The sequence below is a fragment of the Borostomias antarcticus genome (genome assembly GCF_949987555.1).
Source record: "Borostomias antarcticus genome assembly, chromosome: 3".
Lineage (NCBI taxonomy): Eukaryota > Metazoa > Chordata > Actinopteri > Stomiiformes > Stomiidae > Borostomias > Borostomias antarcticus.
In genome coordinates, this window is record NC_140236.1 from 36,620,979 (window position 1) to 36,635,163 (window position 14,185).

General features: G+C 43.8%; 2 protein-coding genes across 4 annotated transcripts in view; both read right to left on the reverse strand.

Annotated features, from left to right (window-relative positions):
* The window catches only part of ap3d1 (adaptor related protein complex 3 subunit delta 1), a 33,780-nt gene extending 32,233 nt beyond the window's left edge, over positions 1 to 1,547 (reverse strand). For all 3 annotated transcript variants that reach the window (XM_084462037.1, XM_084462036.1, XM_084462035.1), the window contains exon 1: positions 1,229 to 1,547. In XM_084462037.1, the coding sequence (XP_084318163.1) occupies positions 1,229 to 1,324 (96 nt within the window). In that variant the 5' untranslated portion in view covers positions 1,325 to 1,547. The remainder of the gene's footprint in view (positions 1 to 1,228) is intronic.
* A 1,330-nt stretch (positions 1,548 to 2,877) lies between these two features.
* On the reverse strand, positions 2,878 to 12,640 carry hdgfl2 (HDGF like 2). The gene is made up of 16 exons (XM_084461616.1): positions 12,477 to 12,640; positions 11,668 to 11,744; positions 10,766 to 10,904; positions 10,174 to 10,404; positions 9,870 to 9,992; positions 7,312 to 7,380; positions 7,040 to 7,223; positions 6,757 to 6,838; positions 5,904 to 6,201; positions 5,699 to 5,823; positions 5,522 to 5,589; positions 5,181 to 5,251; positions 4,932 to 5,033; positions 4,603 to 4,750; positions 4,337 to 4,457; positions 2,878 to 3,655 (listed from the first exon to the last, which is right to left on the reverse strand). The coding sequence occupies exons 1-16, from the start codon at positions 12,546 to 12,548 to the stop codon at positions 3,556 to 3,558; spliced, it is 2,010 nt and encodes a 669-aa protein (XP_084317742.1). The 5' UTR covers positions 12,549 to 12,640; the 3' UTR covers positions 2,878 to 3,555.
* Between the last annotated feature and the right edge of the window lie 1,545 nt (positions 12,641 to 14,185).

Here is a 14,185-nt window from a genome sequence, read left to right on the forward strand (position 1 = left end):
GCCATTTCCATCATCAGTCTGCTGACACTAACACTCAGTATCTAAGTCCTACTCTAACTAGCTAGCTAACATTACATATTTGCTTAATACTAGTAGCTAAGCTAGCCAATTTCTGATGAAATATGAACCCTAAAGTTTGCTAAGAAGTTACTACTTGGTAGTACCCACAGCTAAGCAATCTTACAATCTGTCACCCAGGGGAGACGTAGCAAGCTAGCTGCACGGCCAGGGGAGGTGGGTGGGTAGCTAGAGAGGGATATTGCTAACATTAGCTAGCCCTGTCTGACTAAAGGTGCGTTTGTTTATAACTGGGAGGTGCAAATTGCGACTTGCTACTAGGAATGATTAAATAAAACACCGCATGAACTCGCACTTCCTCGTCGCAAATTCGGATATGTTTCTCAGCCCCCAGTTGCCGGCTGACGTCAATATCATATCATATCATATCATATCATATCATTCGCTATATCTGAATGCACACAGGTCGGAGGTGGGTATTTTGCCACTTGCGACCACAAACGAACGCACCATAACCACCATGGCTAGCTAACGTTAGCTAGCTTGAGGCCTTGGCTAGCAGCAATGAATGACACTCGTAGGAGCCTAGTTTACTAGCATCAGCTAGTCAGGTAGCTAGCTAGCACTAACGTTAGCAGATTGCTAGCAAATTCACCAGCTAGCTAGTTAGTTAGAGATGGGAATCAGACAGTCAAAAACGAATTTGCTAGGTCTCTTTAGCAGTGTTTAGCCCTGCACCAATTTAGCCAGCTAGCTAGTTAGTTAGCAATGGGAATCAGACAGTCAAAACGATGTCTTTAACAGTCTTTAACAATGTTTTTCCCTGCCACGCCAGCAGCTAGCCTCGTTGGCTGCACACCCCCCTGGTCTGTCTGGTTACCCCCCCTGGTCTGTCTCAGCTAGCCGATCAGGTGAACCCCTAGACAGCAAGACAGCTAGTTAGCAAGACAGCTAGTTAGCAAGACAGCTAGTTAGCAAGACAGCTAGTCAGCAAGACAGCTAGTTAGCAAGACAGCTAGTTAGCAGGACAGCTAGTTAGCAGGACAGCTAGTTAGCTGACGTTTCAATTAGTTAGCAACCAAGCTAGATATCCACCCATAGTTCATAGCCTGGTGGATGATCCCTGTTGCTGTTAGCCAGGATGAAACACTTCAAAGGGTAATGGGCAGATCCCAAAATGTGTTTTCTAACTATAACCGTCTTCACTCACCTCATCTTCCTTGTGGTTCCTAATGCCACGTACTAGATCCTGGAGGTTTTTATCGAACATCCGATCGATGCTCCCTTTGACGATCTTCAGAGCCATGGCTGGCTGTCACTGTCTTCTGTCCTAGGGGACCAGGCTTGTCCTAGGGGACCAGGCTTGTCCTACTTGTCCTAGGGGACCAGGCTTGTCCTACTTGTCCTAGGGGACCAGGACGCTTGTCCTACTTGTCCTAGGGGACCAGGACGCTTGTCCTAGGGTCTGGTGGGTGCTGGCCGGCCCGGTGACAGGCTGTCATCCACCTGGGTCTCCTCGACTGTTTACTAATCCCAACCAGAAGAAGGCGAGGCCGGATAGGGCGTCCTGTGCTGTGTGAGGACCAGAGACTCTGCTGGCAGGAGAGGGGGTAGGAAATGGCTGACAAAATGGCGCCTGAAGTCAGCTGACTGGTTTATTCCCTGGGAGTCGCATGTGGGGATCAATGAAATGATGACTGGTTTATTCCCTGAGAGCTGACTGGTTTATTCCCTGGGAGCTGACTGGTTTATTCCCTGGAGGTATAATATAACTGGTTTATTCCCTGGGAGCTGACTGGTTTATTCCCTGGGAGCTGACTGGTTTATTCCCTGGAGGTATAATATAACTGGTTTATTCCCTGGGAGCTGACTGGTTTATTCCCTGGGAGCTGACTGGTTTATTCCCTGGAGGTATAATATAACTGGTTTATTCCCTGGGAGCTGACTGGTTTATTCCCTGGGAGTTGACTGGTTTATTCCCTGGAGGTATAATATAACGGGTTTATTCCCTGTAGGTATAATATAACTGGTTTATTCCCTGGGAGCTGACTGGTTTATTCCCTGGGAGCTGACTGGTTTATTCCCTGGGAGCTGACTGGTTTATTCCCTGGAGGTATACTATAACGGGTTTATTCCCTGTAGGTATAATATAACTGGTTTATTCCCTGGGAGCTGACTGGTTTATTCCCTGGGAGCTGACTGGTTTATTCCCTGGGATCTGACTGGTTTATTCCCTGGGAGCTGACTGGTTTATTCCCTGGGAGCTGACTGGTTTATTCCCTGGGAGCTGACTGGTTTATTCCCTGGGAGCTGACTGGTTTATTCCCTGAGAGCTGACTGGTTTATTCCCTGGGAGCTGACTGGTTTATTCCCTGGGAGCTGACTGGTTTATTCCCTGGGAGTCGCATATGGGGATCAATGAAATGATGACTCGCAGCCCGCAGGACATGCAAATACATGTGAACCGTTACTGTACTTAATTTCTAACGTGCAGTTAGTTGACTTGCTTGCCTAGGTACCATTTATATATTTGTTTACTGTAAATTATATAAAACAAATAACACCAAACTCAACAGCACCCTTTAAATTGTTAAAACACAACACCATTCAACACCTGATCCGCCCTTTATCAGCAAACACTCAAACAAATGTGCAAGTTAGGACCACCATGTTGAGATTTTTATTCAAGTCTCAACTAAATGATACAAATGATTTTTTTTTTTTTTTTAAACCAATTTACAGCACTAGAAACACCTCCATTATATGTATAACAAGCACATGTCAAAGGGGCTGCAGAGAAATAGGATCTGAATAGCTTTTGCACAACTTGCTACCATATACATCGTTCAGTCTGTACATTGTTATTCTGTTCCAATATGCAAGAAAGTGAAAGCAGACGTCGCGGGAAGACCAGAGAGTTGGGTGTGATTCCACAGCATTCAGGAAACCAAAAAAGTAGAAGCAATATCGGATTCTGAAAACATACTTGTTATTTTAAAAAAGTAGGTGGACCTCAGTTGGAAAAAACATTTGAAGTGACTCCATTCAATGGCTTAATAATTAAGGTGAGACTGGATTAACAATTAACCAGATAAAAAAAACAATGCAACAAAGACTGACAAAGCTCTGCTCTGAAACCACACTCATACTTTCTCTCACACAAAACACAGTAAGTAAGCCTTTCTTGATGTTCTAACAGCTTCAATACAGTAAAGCAAACCGATGCTTTGACTCATGTGACAGCACAAAATATTTCAAGCAAAACAGTCATGACTTGGCTCCACCCCACTCCCCACAATTCATGTTAGAAGGGCTAAAACAGATTCTCTCAATATACATACAGTATAAAGACCGAAGTTAAGAGTTCACGTGGGATGAAATAAAAAGCAAAGTCGCACGGAGTAGAGAATCAGGGCCAGGTATCGTATAAAAGGAAAAATACAATTGACAACAACAACAAAGAGGTCAGCCATATATCAGACAAGTGAGCTCTCCTTTTTGCTGTGGTAAACAATTGTACCACTTCTTCATGGTTCTTCAGCTCTCTATCGCGGGTGGTTCTGTCTCTGCGGAGATGGCATGGTGTGGTTCATCGTCAGTGTACATCTGCTGTTCTGGAGGGCTGTCGGGACTGGGCCTAGCAGAAAGAGGGCACAGGCAATCTGGGAATCAGAGGATTTCTGGTTCGATTCCGGCTGAAGTGTCCTTGGGCAGGACACTGAATCCCAAATTGCTTCCAATGAGCAGGCATTGCATATTGGCATGGCAGCTGCCGCCATTGGTATGTGAATGGGTGAATGAGAGAGGCCATTGTTAGTCAAGTTAGATTTATATAACGCCCTTCATGATACCCAGAGCGCTTTACAGAGTCCAGTATTCATTCAGACACAGTCATACTGGTGGTGGTAAGCTACATCTGTAGCCACAGCTGCCCTGGGGCAGACTGACAGAAGCGTGACCAACATTCATTCACATTCATACGTTGCATGTCTTTATGATGGTGGGGGAAGCCGGAGTACCCGGAGGGAACCCACGCAGGCACGGGGAGAACATGCAAACTCTACACAGAAAGGACCTGGAACGACCGGGATTCGAACCCAGGACCTTCTTGCTGTGAGCTGACAGTGCTAACCATTGAGCCACCGTGCTGCCCAAATGCATTAAGCATTAAGTGCTGTAAAGTGGATAAAAGCACTTTGGATAAAAGCGCTATATAAATGCACTCCATTTACCATTTAAATAGTGTGTCAATTTCAACTAATGTGGAATGCAAGACAACACGACTGAAGTAAAGACGCATCACGAAGGGGATGCTCACCTGTTGGGACTTGAAGCCACACGTTCATTATCCTCGTCCTGGACAGGGGACTTTGGGTTATCGTCTACCTCAGTGCCTTCTTTTTTCTGGCGTTCTGATTCCCCATTCACAGGCGTTGAGTCTGATGTGAATACAACATCAATAATAACAACATCAATAATAACAACATCGATAATAACCAGAGAAACATAAGATATTCAATTTAACAAGGGGAACATTAGAGTAAGCAGAGTCTGTTGATGGTTCCAGTAAAACAGTTGAATCACCTGTGTTCTCCGTCTCCTTTCCATTGTCTTGCTGCTCTGTTTTGGGTTTACTTAACACTTCTGACTTGCCCACAAACTGGAGTTTTAACTTGTTGTAGACCTCTCCAGCCTTCTCCATAACTGCATTGCTGGCTTTGTACCGTCGGATCTAAAAAATAAAATAAAAAAAATATCAAAAAGTCAGGCAAGTTTTAGCCTGGTATCACTATCCTGAACTTTTTTGTGAGGAAGGCAAGGTTACAATTGAGAAATACATGAAGTAGTAAATGGAGCAGAGGTGCTACTGTAGGTAAAGTGATCTATGAAGAGGTTCTAGGCAGCGGAGGAACCTTTTTGAGAGTGGCGATCACATCAGAGTTCTTCTGTAGGATGTGGCTGGTGACGGGCACAGCCTCAAGCTCCGCCAAGGCCTGTAGACACCGCTCTATGTCCTGTCACACAGACACAAGACCACCGTCAAAACAAGCACACAGCACTCGTCATGCTCTTTACCTGATCACAACGTTGTCTTAACCTTTCCGTTGATGAATGGAGCTTTGTTAAAAGAAAGTGAAAGTGAAATCAAGCACATCACTCACTGGGTTGTCCACCTTCAGTGCAAACTTGATATCAGTGTGGAGTTTCTGTAGTTTTTCCTCTGGTGACGGCTCTACAAGGGGACACACAATGAGGAACAGAGTCAGAGTTCGGGAGAGATATCATTGTACTCTAGTATCCGTATATCTAACTGTCACAGGTAATGTACACTGTATGCAAACCAGTTTCGACATGGGCAATGGCAGATGCCACTTGTCATGGACAAATTAAATGCTTTTGGAATCAGTTTCATTACATTACAGTCATTTAGCAGACGCTTTTATCCAAAGCGACTAACAATAATTGCATTTAACGTAGGAAAAGCAAGTTTCTGAACACCGACCTTTTTTCTTCTCCACTTTCCTCTCAGGGGGCCTTTCAGGTTTACGTCTGGGCTTGTCTGGCTTGGACCTGAGGGGGAGGGAGCTCAGTGATCTCTATACACATTTATATTTCATGAAGATTGCGTCTAATGAGTTCTTTACCCTGCTCTTGGTCTGGGTCTGTAGCGTGCACTCACCTCCCTCGTGACCTCTCCTCTGATCGCTGGGCTTTCTTCTCCTTCTCCTTCCTGTCTTTCCCACCCTTCTCTTTCTTTGCTCTGCCTTTCTTCTGGTTGTCTGAACGCTTGGCAGATTTTTTCGCCTGGACGGAGACACAATTTTGTTAACTCAGTCACAAAAACAAGCAAGGACAACAAATGGCCTCTATTCGGCGCTGCGTACCTCTGAGGGAGGCGGGGAGTCAGAGTCAGAGGGGGCCGGGATCGGGGCTGGAGGGGGTTTCTTAGACTTCTTCAGCGGGTGTTCATCTACGCCCTCGTCTGAGCTGCTGCTGCTGCCACTGCTGCTCTCTCGCGCGACCTTCTCCTTGTCCTTCTTCCTCTGCTCGTCTTCTTCTTTCTCTCTTTCCCGCAGCTTACGAAGCTCCTCCGCCTCCTCCTTCTTCCTGCGTTCCATCAGCTCCCGTCGACGCTCCTCGTCTCGTTTCTTCCATTCACTGATGCGGTCTGGCTCACTGTCACTATGGAAGACCACACAGGCGGCCATTAGCTAGAAATTTGAAGAAACTTGATTTTTTTTCCGAATGGCAAGCTTATGGTGCGTTCGTTTATTACTGGGAGGTGCAAATTGCGACTTGCTACTAGGAATGATTAAATAAAACGCCGCATGAACTCGCACTTCCTCGTCGCAAATTCGGATATGTTTCTCAGCCCCCAGTTGCCGGCTGACGTCAATATCATATCATAATCATATCATTCGCTATAGCTCGAATGCACACAGGTCGGAGGTAGGTATTTTGCCACTTGCGACTTGCCACCTCCGACCACAAACGAACGCACCATTAGTAATGCATTCAAGTTTTATAATTTTAGATGTAGAGTGTAATCACACCCATTACCTGACGAGTTTTAAAGCTAAACACTTCATTCTAGGACACTTCATTCTGATGCCATTCAGACTGCATTCAACAAGCACACTTTCTTCAGAAGGGCCTTTAGAAATGTAGCCTTTCCAGGTCATTCATTATGGATTATCGGAGCACGGACACGGTTGAGAGACATCTAGCAGCACTGACCTGTCGCTATCCGATGAGGAGGACGGGGGTCTGACTGGGGCAGGTTTGGCTTTCCGACCTCGAGGTTTTGGTGGAGGTTTTTCTGTTGGGGGGGGGGGGGGGGGGCAGAGGAAATAGGGTGAAATGGTGACAAATGCAGTCATAGACCAGAACATACTGAATGCTTGTCTTGGTTTTCCCCATGAGCTCCTTGTGGATTAATAATCTGAGGCCTCTAGTATTGAATCAAGTAAACATCCAGCGATTACACAAAACCATCAGTTGTTAATGGGAGGCAGCTCACCCTTCTTCCGGCTCTGTGGGCCCTTCTTTGGAGGTGGATCTGAGTCAGAGTCAGACTTTGAGCCAGACTGTGATTCTGACCCAGACAGGGCAGGCCGCGGCTTCTCATCCTCCCCAGAGTCACTCGCCCCTCCCTTCCGCTCCGACGGGGAGCCAGAGTCAGAGTCGGAGTTGGATGAGGCCTTCTGCAACGTTTCAGAGACACAAAAACATCATGAGACAAAGCAAGCAGTCACTCTAAAACTACATTCACAGAGGTGTCTTTTCCCTCACCTTCTTCTTTCCTCTGCCTCCAACCTTCTTCCCAGTTCGGCCTGCTGTCTTCTTCTCTGGGGTGAAGTCCTGCCAAGACCATGGAGACAAATACATACAATGGTTTTTGATTGATTGATTGATTGATTGATTTGGATTTTCCAAGAGTCCACATTAAAAACATAGATACAATAATTAATAGATAATACAACACAATCATTAACACATTAATTATTATTACATTAATCACAATTTCCTATATATACACATATACCCTACAAAAACTACAGTATATTACTATATAAGTATATGGGGCGGCTGTAGCTCAGTTGGTAGAGCGGGTCATTCAATGATTGAAGGGTCAGTGGTTCGAATCCCAGCTCCGACTGTCCACATGTCGAAGTGTCCTTGAGCAAGACACCTAACCCCAAATTGCTCCCAATGAGCAGGTTAGCACCTTGCATGGCAGCTACCGCCATTGGTGTGTGAATGTGTGTGTGAATGGGTGAATAAGAGGCCATTGTAAAGCGCTTTGAGTGCCGCTAAGGTGGAAAAGCGCTATATAAGTGCAGTCCATTTACATATGTCCATATATCCATACAAATAAAGAGCAACTCTCTGTCTGTCCCTGCCTGTCTGTCTATCTGCATTTTCCTCGACACCATCGGCCTGACAGCATTCATATTTAGAATGGGTATCCGCAGGGAAGACAGTGACGGGACCCAATACACATCGGCTATTTTTAACCAAAAGTACTGTTCCCGGAACCATCCCTCCTTCCCCAAAGTGCTGCTCCGGTGTACATATCTACTGCACCCAAATCAAGCCAGTCCAGTAGCTTGGCACAGCTGGGCTGTGTGCGTCCGAGCCACAGATAGAGGAACCAGGGCTTGGACAGTGGAAGTTAGATAGCTAGGCATTGTTGTCATTACAACAGGTGATGATAGCAGAAAGAGCAGAAAGGGAATAGTGTCTCTCACAGTCACAATGTTTCCGCTGGTAAGGTTTTGAAATCCTTGCCGCCACACCATACATTTGATACAAAAATAATAATCATACAAATTAGGCTATATACTGTATATTAATGTCTTAAATTAAAAAATCTGAAACTTTGTAAATAGTTCTGCCTAAATGCGCTTTCAAAACCATGATAACGTTGTGCCCACATTTTTTGTTTCAATAATAGCTTGGGCCGCGATCTCTGCGAATGCTGCTTTCTGTGCTCAACTCAAAAGACTGCGCATGAAGGGATGTTTTCTTCAGAGAGCCTATTACAAAATAATACAGGCTAGTGTTTAACCAGTGTTTGAACTGGACCAAAATGTGCTGGTACCTAGCCTACTTCTCAATACGTTACATAGCAGTTTAAAATATATGAATGTTTGTAATCAATAAGTGGACTCATACAGCGTAGAGATAGATAACGTTCCAGTAAGAAGTGCCGACAGCTCCTGCCCATCTCTGGCCTATCTGGTCTTATCATCCGCTGATGACAACTGGCGGATCATAAAGCCTACATTTTCCAGATGGACATCCGACAATGTTTGAAGAGGAAAAGAGAGTAGAATGAAGTCAGGTAGGCTAGCGTATTGCTTCCCCTGGACCAGTCAACTCTGTTTGGGCAAGTGACTCATTTCTCTGATCGGACAAGTAAAAAATATAGTTAAAGTCTGATAAATATGTAACATTATCTAAAAAAAATACAGTGAAGAAACACGACGTGGAGCTACACATGCACCCAGTAGCCTAGCCTGTGTTTGAGCCGAAGTGGAGCCTCCATCTACGTAGCTTACGCGCTGCTGTCCGTCAGCAAACTTGTCAATGAGACGGCCCACACCACAAGCGCAAGTACAACATGCGAATCAAAGGCGCTGCCCTGACTGACGGATTGATTGACCATCCGTCTTTTTGGCTGGCTGAACTGAAAGTTTAACAACGCTAGCTTGCGTTAATGTTCCTCCAGCCACCTAAAAAGTGCCAGTCAAAGCAACAGAAAATGCAACGAAATATCAGTTAAGAGTAGCCTAATCTAGCCTATTATTTATGTAAGCTATGTAAAAAAGGCAGTATAGGATCATAAGTGACCTTGAAACAGGGCTAAACATGCATTTTCCCTTTACTACTCCTTTAAGTACCATGGCTTAATGTCTTTTTCTTGCAGTATATATATAATCATATTCTTTTATTTTATTTACATTTAATACCAATTTATTGTTGTATAATCCGGAAACATGTCAACTTGAGTTGCCCAACACTAAAGGAAGATTGTTTGCATATAAAGCTAAAGCTAAAGCTAATAAACAAACATGGTTCAAGACCACAATTAATCCTCAAGAAGAAAAGGAGCCATTAACCAAAAACACAGGAGACTGCTTTCTACCATTTAAATAGAATTCCATCCAAGTGACAGCATTCTCACTGAAACAGTCCATAATTAATTCATTGTTTTTTAAGGAATTGTATGGTCTATCAAATCCAACGCTGCAGTGGTGGCCAGTATGTTCTCAGTGGTGAAACAGGAGTGAACAGACTAGTGTAAAACACACAACAGTTGTGTGTGAATACACACGTGAACTAACCTGGTCACTGTTCTTCCCAGAGTCCGAGTCGGAGCTGGGGGATGGGTCTGGCTCAGAGGGGGAGCCACTCTCTCCATCCCGGTCACTTGACGAGCCACGCGCCTTCTTTGCAGGAGGGGGGCGCTGGATGAGGACGAAACACAGGCTTTAGGGTTCAAAACACAGGCTTTAGGGTTCAAAACACAGGCTTTAGGGTTCAAAACACAGGCTTTAGGGTTCAAAACACAGGCTTTAGGGTTCAAAGTGTCTCTTGAATACTAAGATTCAGGTGATTTGTTCTGATCATAAATGCTGAGCAAATTACCTTAGCAGCAGGTGGCTTCCTTTTCACCCCGCCTCCTCCTCCTCCCCCTCCGCCTCCTCCGCCTCCTCCTCCTCCTCCTCTTCCTCGATCTTCACTTCCAGAATCAGAATCTACCTCACTTGCTGTGTCTGCTTTCCTGGGTACCACTGCTTCCTCCTCCTCCTCCTCGTCACTTCCCCCTCCTCCTCCTCCTCCAGCATCATTTCCGTCACTGTCAGAGGAGCTGGCAGGCTGGGGAGGTCATAAGAAACAGTGAACCCTTTCAGCAGACAGAGATCCAGCTCAGTCCTGTGCTGATAAAACCTAACATGTGGAACTCAAGCAATCATGTCACAGATTCACAAAGTTTCCTTTTTGAGTCATTGAACTTTGAGTCACTGATTCACACTGAATTCTGAGGGGTCAGGGAAGAATTTTTACAGCTCACTTATCTGGCCCCCGGGTTATTACTGTTTTTTTGCTTCCCTCTGGAATATGTAGAGAGTGGGTCGTATGCCCACCTCCCTTGTTCTCTGTAAAGCGCATTGTGTTGCCTATGGGTATGAAATGCGCTCTACAAATAAAGCTTTGATTGATTGATTGATTAACTTACAGCAGGGGCACTGTAGGAGGCATGGGGGTTGTTCTGGATTTCCCATAAGCCCTCGTTAAAGCCTTTCCTCTTGTTGGGCTTCCCATAGCGCTCACTGTACTTCTCATACGCAAACAGGTCCTTTGGTGCAAGGAATGCGCTGGAAAGAAAGAATAGAGTGAATAAAAAATGAAATAAAAATCATATTTCCATCGTGTTATTACAGTCACAGGCCTACTGAGATTTGACAACAGAAGTTAGTCCTTTACTACAACTCTTGTATGGGTCTATCAACTTGTATTGTATATTGTATTTTATCACTGTATTATTGTATTTTATCACTTTATTATGGTATTTTATCACTTTATTATTATATTTTGCACTGTCCTGTCTTGTCCTTCTAATATGTTTATTGTCATGCACCAACAAGCATCAACAAATTCCTTGTAAATAAATCAATCTGAATGTGAATCTCTAAAGTGATAGAGGTTTCATGCCCCCTAGTGTATGGTCATTAATAGTGCATCTATCATCTTGCAAAACAAATTCAGATATCAATGTCTGATCACAAGAACCCATTACAACATTACGGAAAAACATTCAAACAGCTGTACGTTTGAACAGCTTTTGGTTGAAATAGTGTGATACAGAAAACTGGGAGAAAAGAAATCCTCAAAGAAAATTAACAAATCACAACAAGAAGGTGCATACCAACTACAATAAGTACTAAAACAATTTGTGTATGATCTTCAAAATACTGAGACTGCAAGAGAACAAAACAAAACAAAAATCAACTAAATAGTTTACATTAATTACAGTACACTATGTACAATACACTGTACGGAGGATAGAAGGATACTAGTCTACTTTAAGTCCATAATACAGTCAAAGAACCTTGTTAATATCAAACTATATGCACTTACGTTTCGTGAGTCCCAAAGAAGAAAATTGGAATTTTATTTGGGGGTGGTTTCACAGCTCCTTCTGCCACATCCTCAATCTGGATCAGAGACACAGAAAAGATGTTAAGACAGCCTGAATGTATAAGTTATGTTTTATAACTATATCAACAACATTAAATAATTGTGATCTACATTTTTGAGTCCTTGAGCTCGAGACAGGTAATGGTATAAAGTGCACAATAACAAAATATCATTCTGAAAACACAAACAACAACACACACTGCGGGGTTCTAAACAATGTTATCCACCGTTACACACAACAAACATGGGATATTGTTCTCATGAATACAAAATCTAGAAAGTTCCAAATCAGCCATGCTTCAAATCGCCCATAACGTTACAGTAGATGTCTGGATGGACAACAACCAACCAATCACATCCATGTCCCCCCGAACAACCAATCACATCCATGTCCCCCGAGCAGCGTCATGTCTCATATCAGATACATTGTAACACTTCCCATGGACGGTCTGGTAATGCTATCATGCACATTGCTTTATAAAACATGATCTGTTTCAAGTGCAAGGAAGCAGGTTGGCTGGACTAGTGTCTCTCCATGTCAGTCATGTCCAAGGATGCACATTAGACACAGCCGCCCACCCCCTCTCTCTCTGGTCTCTCTCTCTGGTCTCTCTCTCGGGTCTCTCTCTCTGCTCTCTCTCTGGTCTCTCTCTCTGGTCTCTCTCTCTGGTCTCTCTCTCTGGTCTCTCTCTCTGGTCTCTCTCTCTGCTCTCTCTCTCTGGTCTCTCTCTGTTCCCCTGCAGGCTTACCCGGGCTGGCCAGTGGGGGTACCCCTTCATTTTGGCGAAGACTAGGTCTCCCGGCTGGAAATTGTGCGGCATTCTTCTGTCTTTGCAGCCGATTTTCAATCCTATCACTATGAAACTATGTGCGTCCCGCTCCTTGTCCGTTTCAGGCGGATCCGAACCCTGTAATAAAGAGTAAGTTGTCTTAGCTCGCAGGCTAGCTTCTCCTTAGCGAGATGAGGCAGAAGCTCCAGAAGGACAGCTTCCGCTAATTCAGGCTGTCAAAAGCGGAAGTCCCTCCTACTGGCTTCTGTGATTGGGTGAAATTCCTGTCATTCCAGTTCCATAACCAATTGTATTCTACAATGTGTACACTGCAAATATAAGTTGCATATCAGTCCTCACTTTCCATATTGTAAATGTATCATAGCGCTTTTCAGTTTTCAAATGTTATAGAGATATAACCTATTTGTTACAATCAGCCTTTCTGTGAAGAAAAGTGAAGGAAATACAAGTTTATTCTTTGTGAAATTATGGAGAAATATCTGATGAGCAAGTGACTGATGCCCCACCTTCTACAAACACTACTTGGCATACCTGTAATGTTCACGAGAAAAAGCACGTATGTCCATGAATGATACTGGCACCCAACTCACTTCCAGAAAGTCAAAAAAACTAGGGAGGGAAAGTAATCTCATCGCCCCCTAGTGGTGGCGTTCATAATGCCGAGAGAATGAATGGGATTTCTACTAGACACGTCTTTTGAGAAATTACTGTATATCTTGGTCGACACCGAAACGTTAGTAGAATGCCTTAAACGGCAAATACTTGGAGACAAACTTTATTGTGTTGTCTTTGTGTTGTTGGGGTTTTTTATGGACCATTGAGTCTGCAAGAAAGATATCTATCTCTATCTATCTATTGATTCTGGTGATCATAGTTGATTTTCAATCACAATCCGAATTATGAAAATATTTTTCTTAAATTCCATTGACTTTGACTGGAGGAATGGAGCAATTTCGAAAATTTGAAAGAAGGCTAAATACTGTTTGGAATTCTCACGGTTAGTAGGTTATTACTGTAAAGACACTCACAAGTTTTTGTTTTGATAACTTCACCGAAATGGCTTCGTAGTAATTATTAGAAAATCCGGTCTATGAGTTTACATTGAAACTCCTCTCCAATAGGAACCAATCCGCTGGGGGCGCATGTTTTCACCCTCCCTATAAAGAGGGCAACACACACATAAACCAGCTAATATGCAATATTGTTGTGTAAAGGTTTGCAACGTCCACGTACAACTAATAGCAATTTACTATGTTTTATTGGTGAATATCAACAATTGTCAGCATCCATGTGAAGTGCGAAATGTGAGTCATAACCACTCCCACCACCAGAGGTCGCTATAACATCTCTAACTCTGGTGCGGGCTCAGAAAAGAGCTTTGCTTTTTGTTCACTTCCTCTTCTACTTTAAGTCCATAATACAGCCAAATAACCTTGTTAATATCAAACTATATGCACTTACGTTTCGTGAGTCCCAAAGAAGAAAATTGGAATTTTATTTGGGGGTGGTTTCACAGCTCCTTCTGCCACATCCTCAATCTGGATCAGAGACACACAGAACAGATGTTAAGACAGCCTGAATGTATAAGTTATGTTGTATAACTATACCAATAACATTAAATAATTGTGATCTATATTACAATGTGAGTCATAACCAATCCCACCACC

Coding starts and splice junctions, on each gene's coding strand:
- hdgfl2 (XM_084461616.1), bottom strand. CDS start 12,548: ATGCCGCACAATTTCCAGCCGGGAGACCTAGTCTTCGCCAAAATGAAG. Junction 6,839..7,039: donor CCCACAGAGCCGGAAGAAGG/GTGAGCTGCCTC, acceptor CCCCCCCAACAG/AAAAACCTCCACCAAAACCT. Junction 6,202..6,756: donor TCCTCATCGGATAGCGACAG/GTCAGTGCTGCT, acceptor GGTCTTCCATAG/TGACAGTGAGCCAGACCGCA.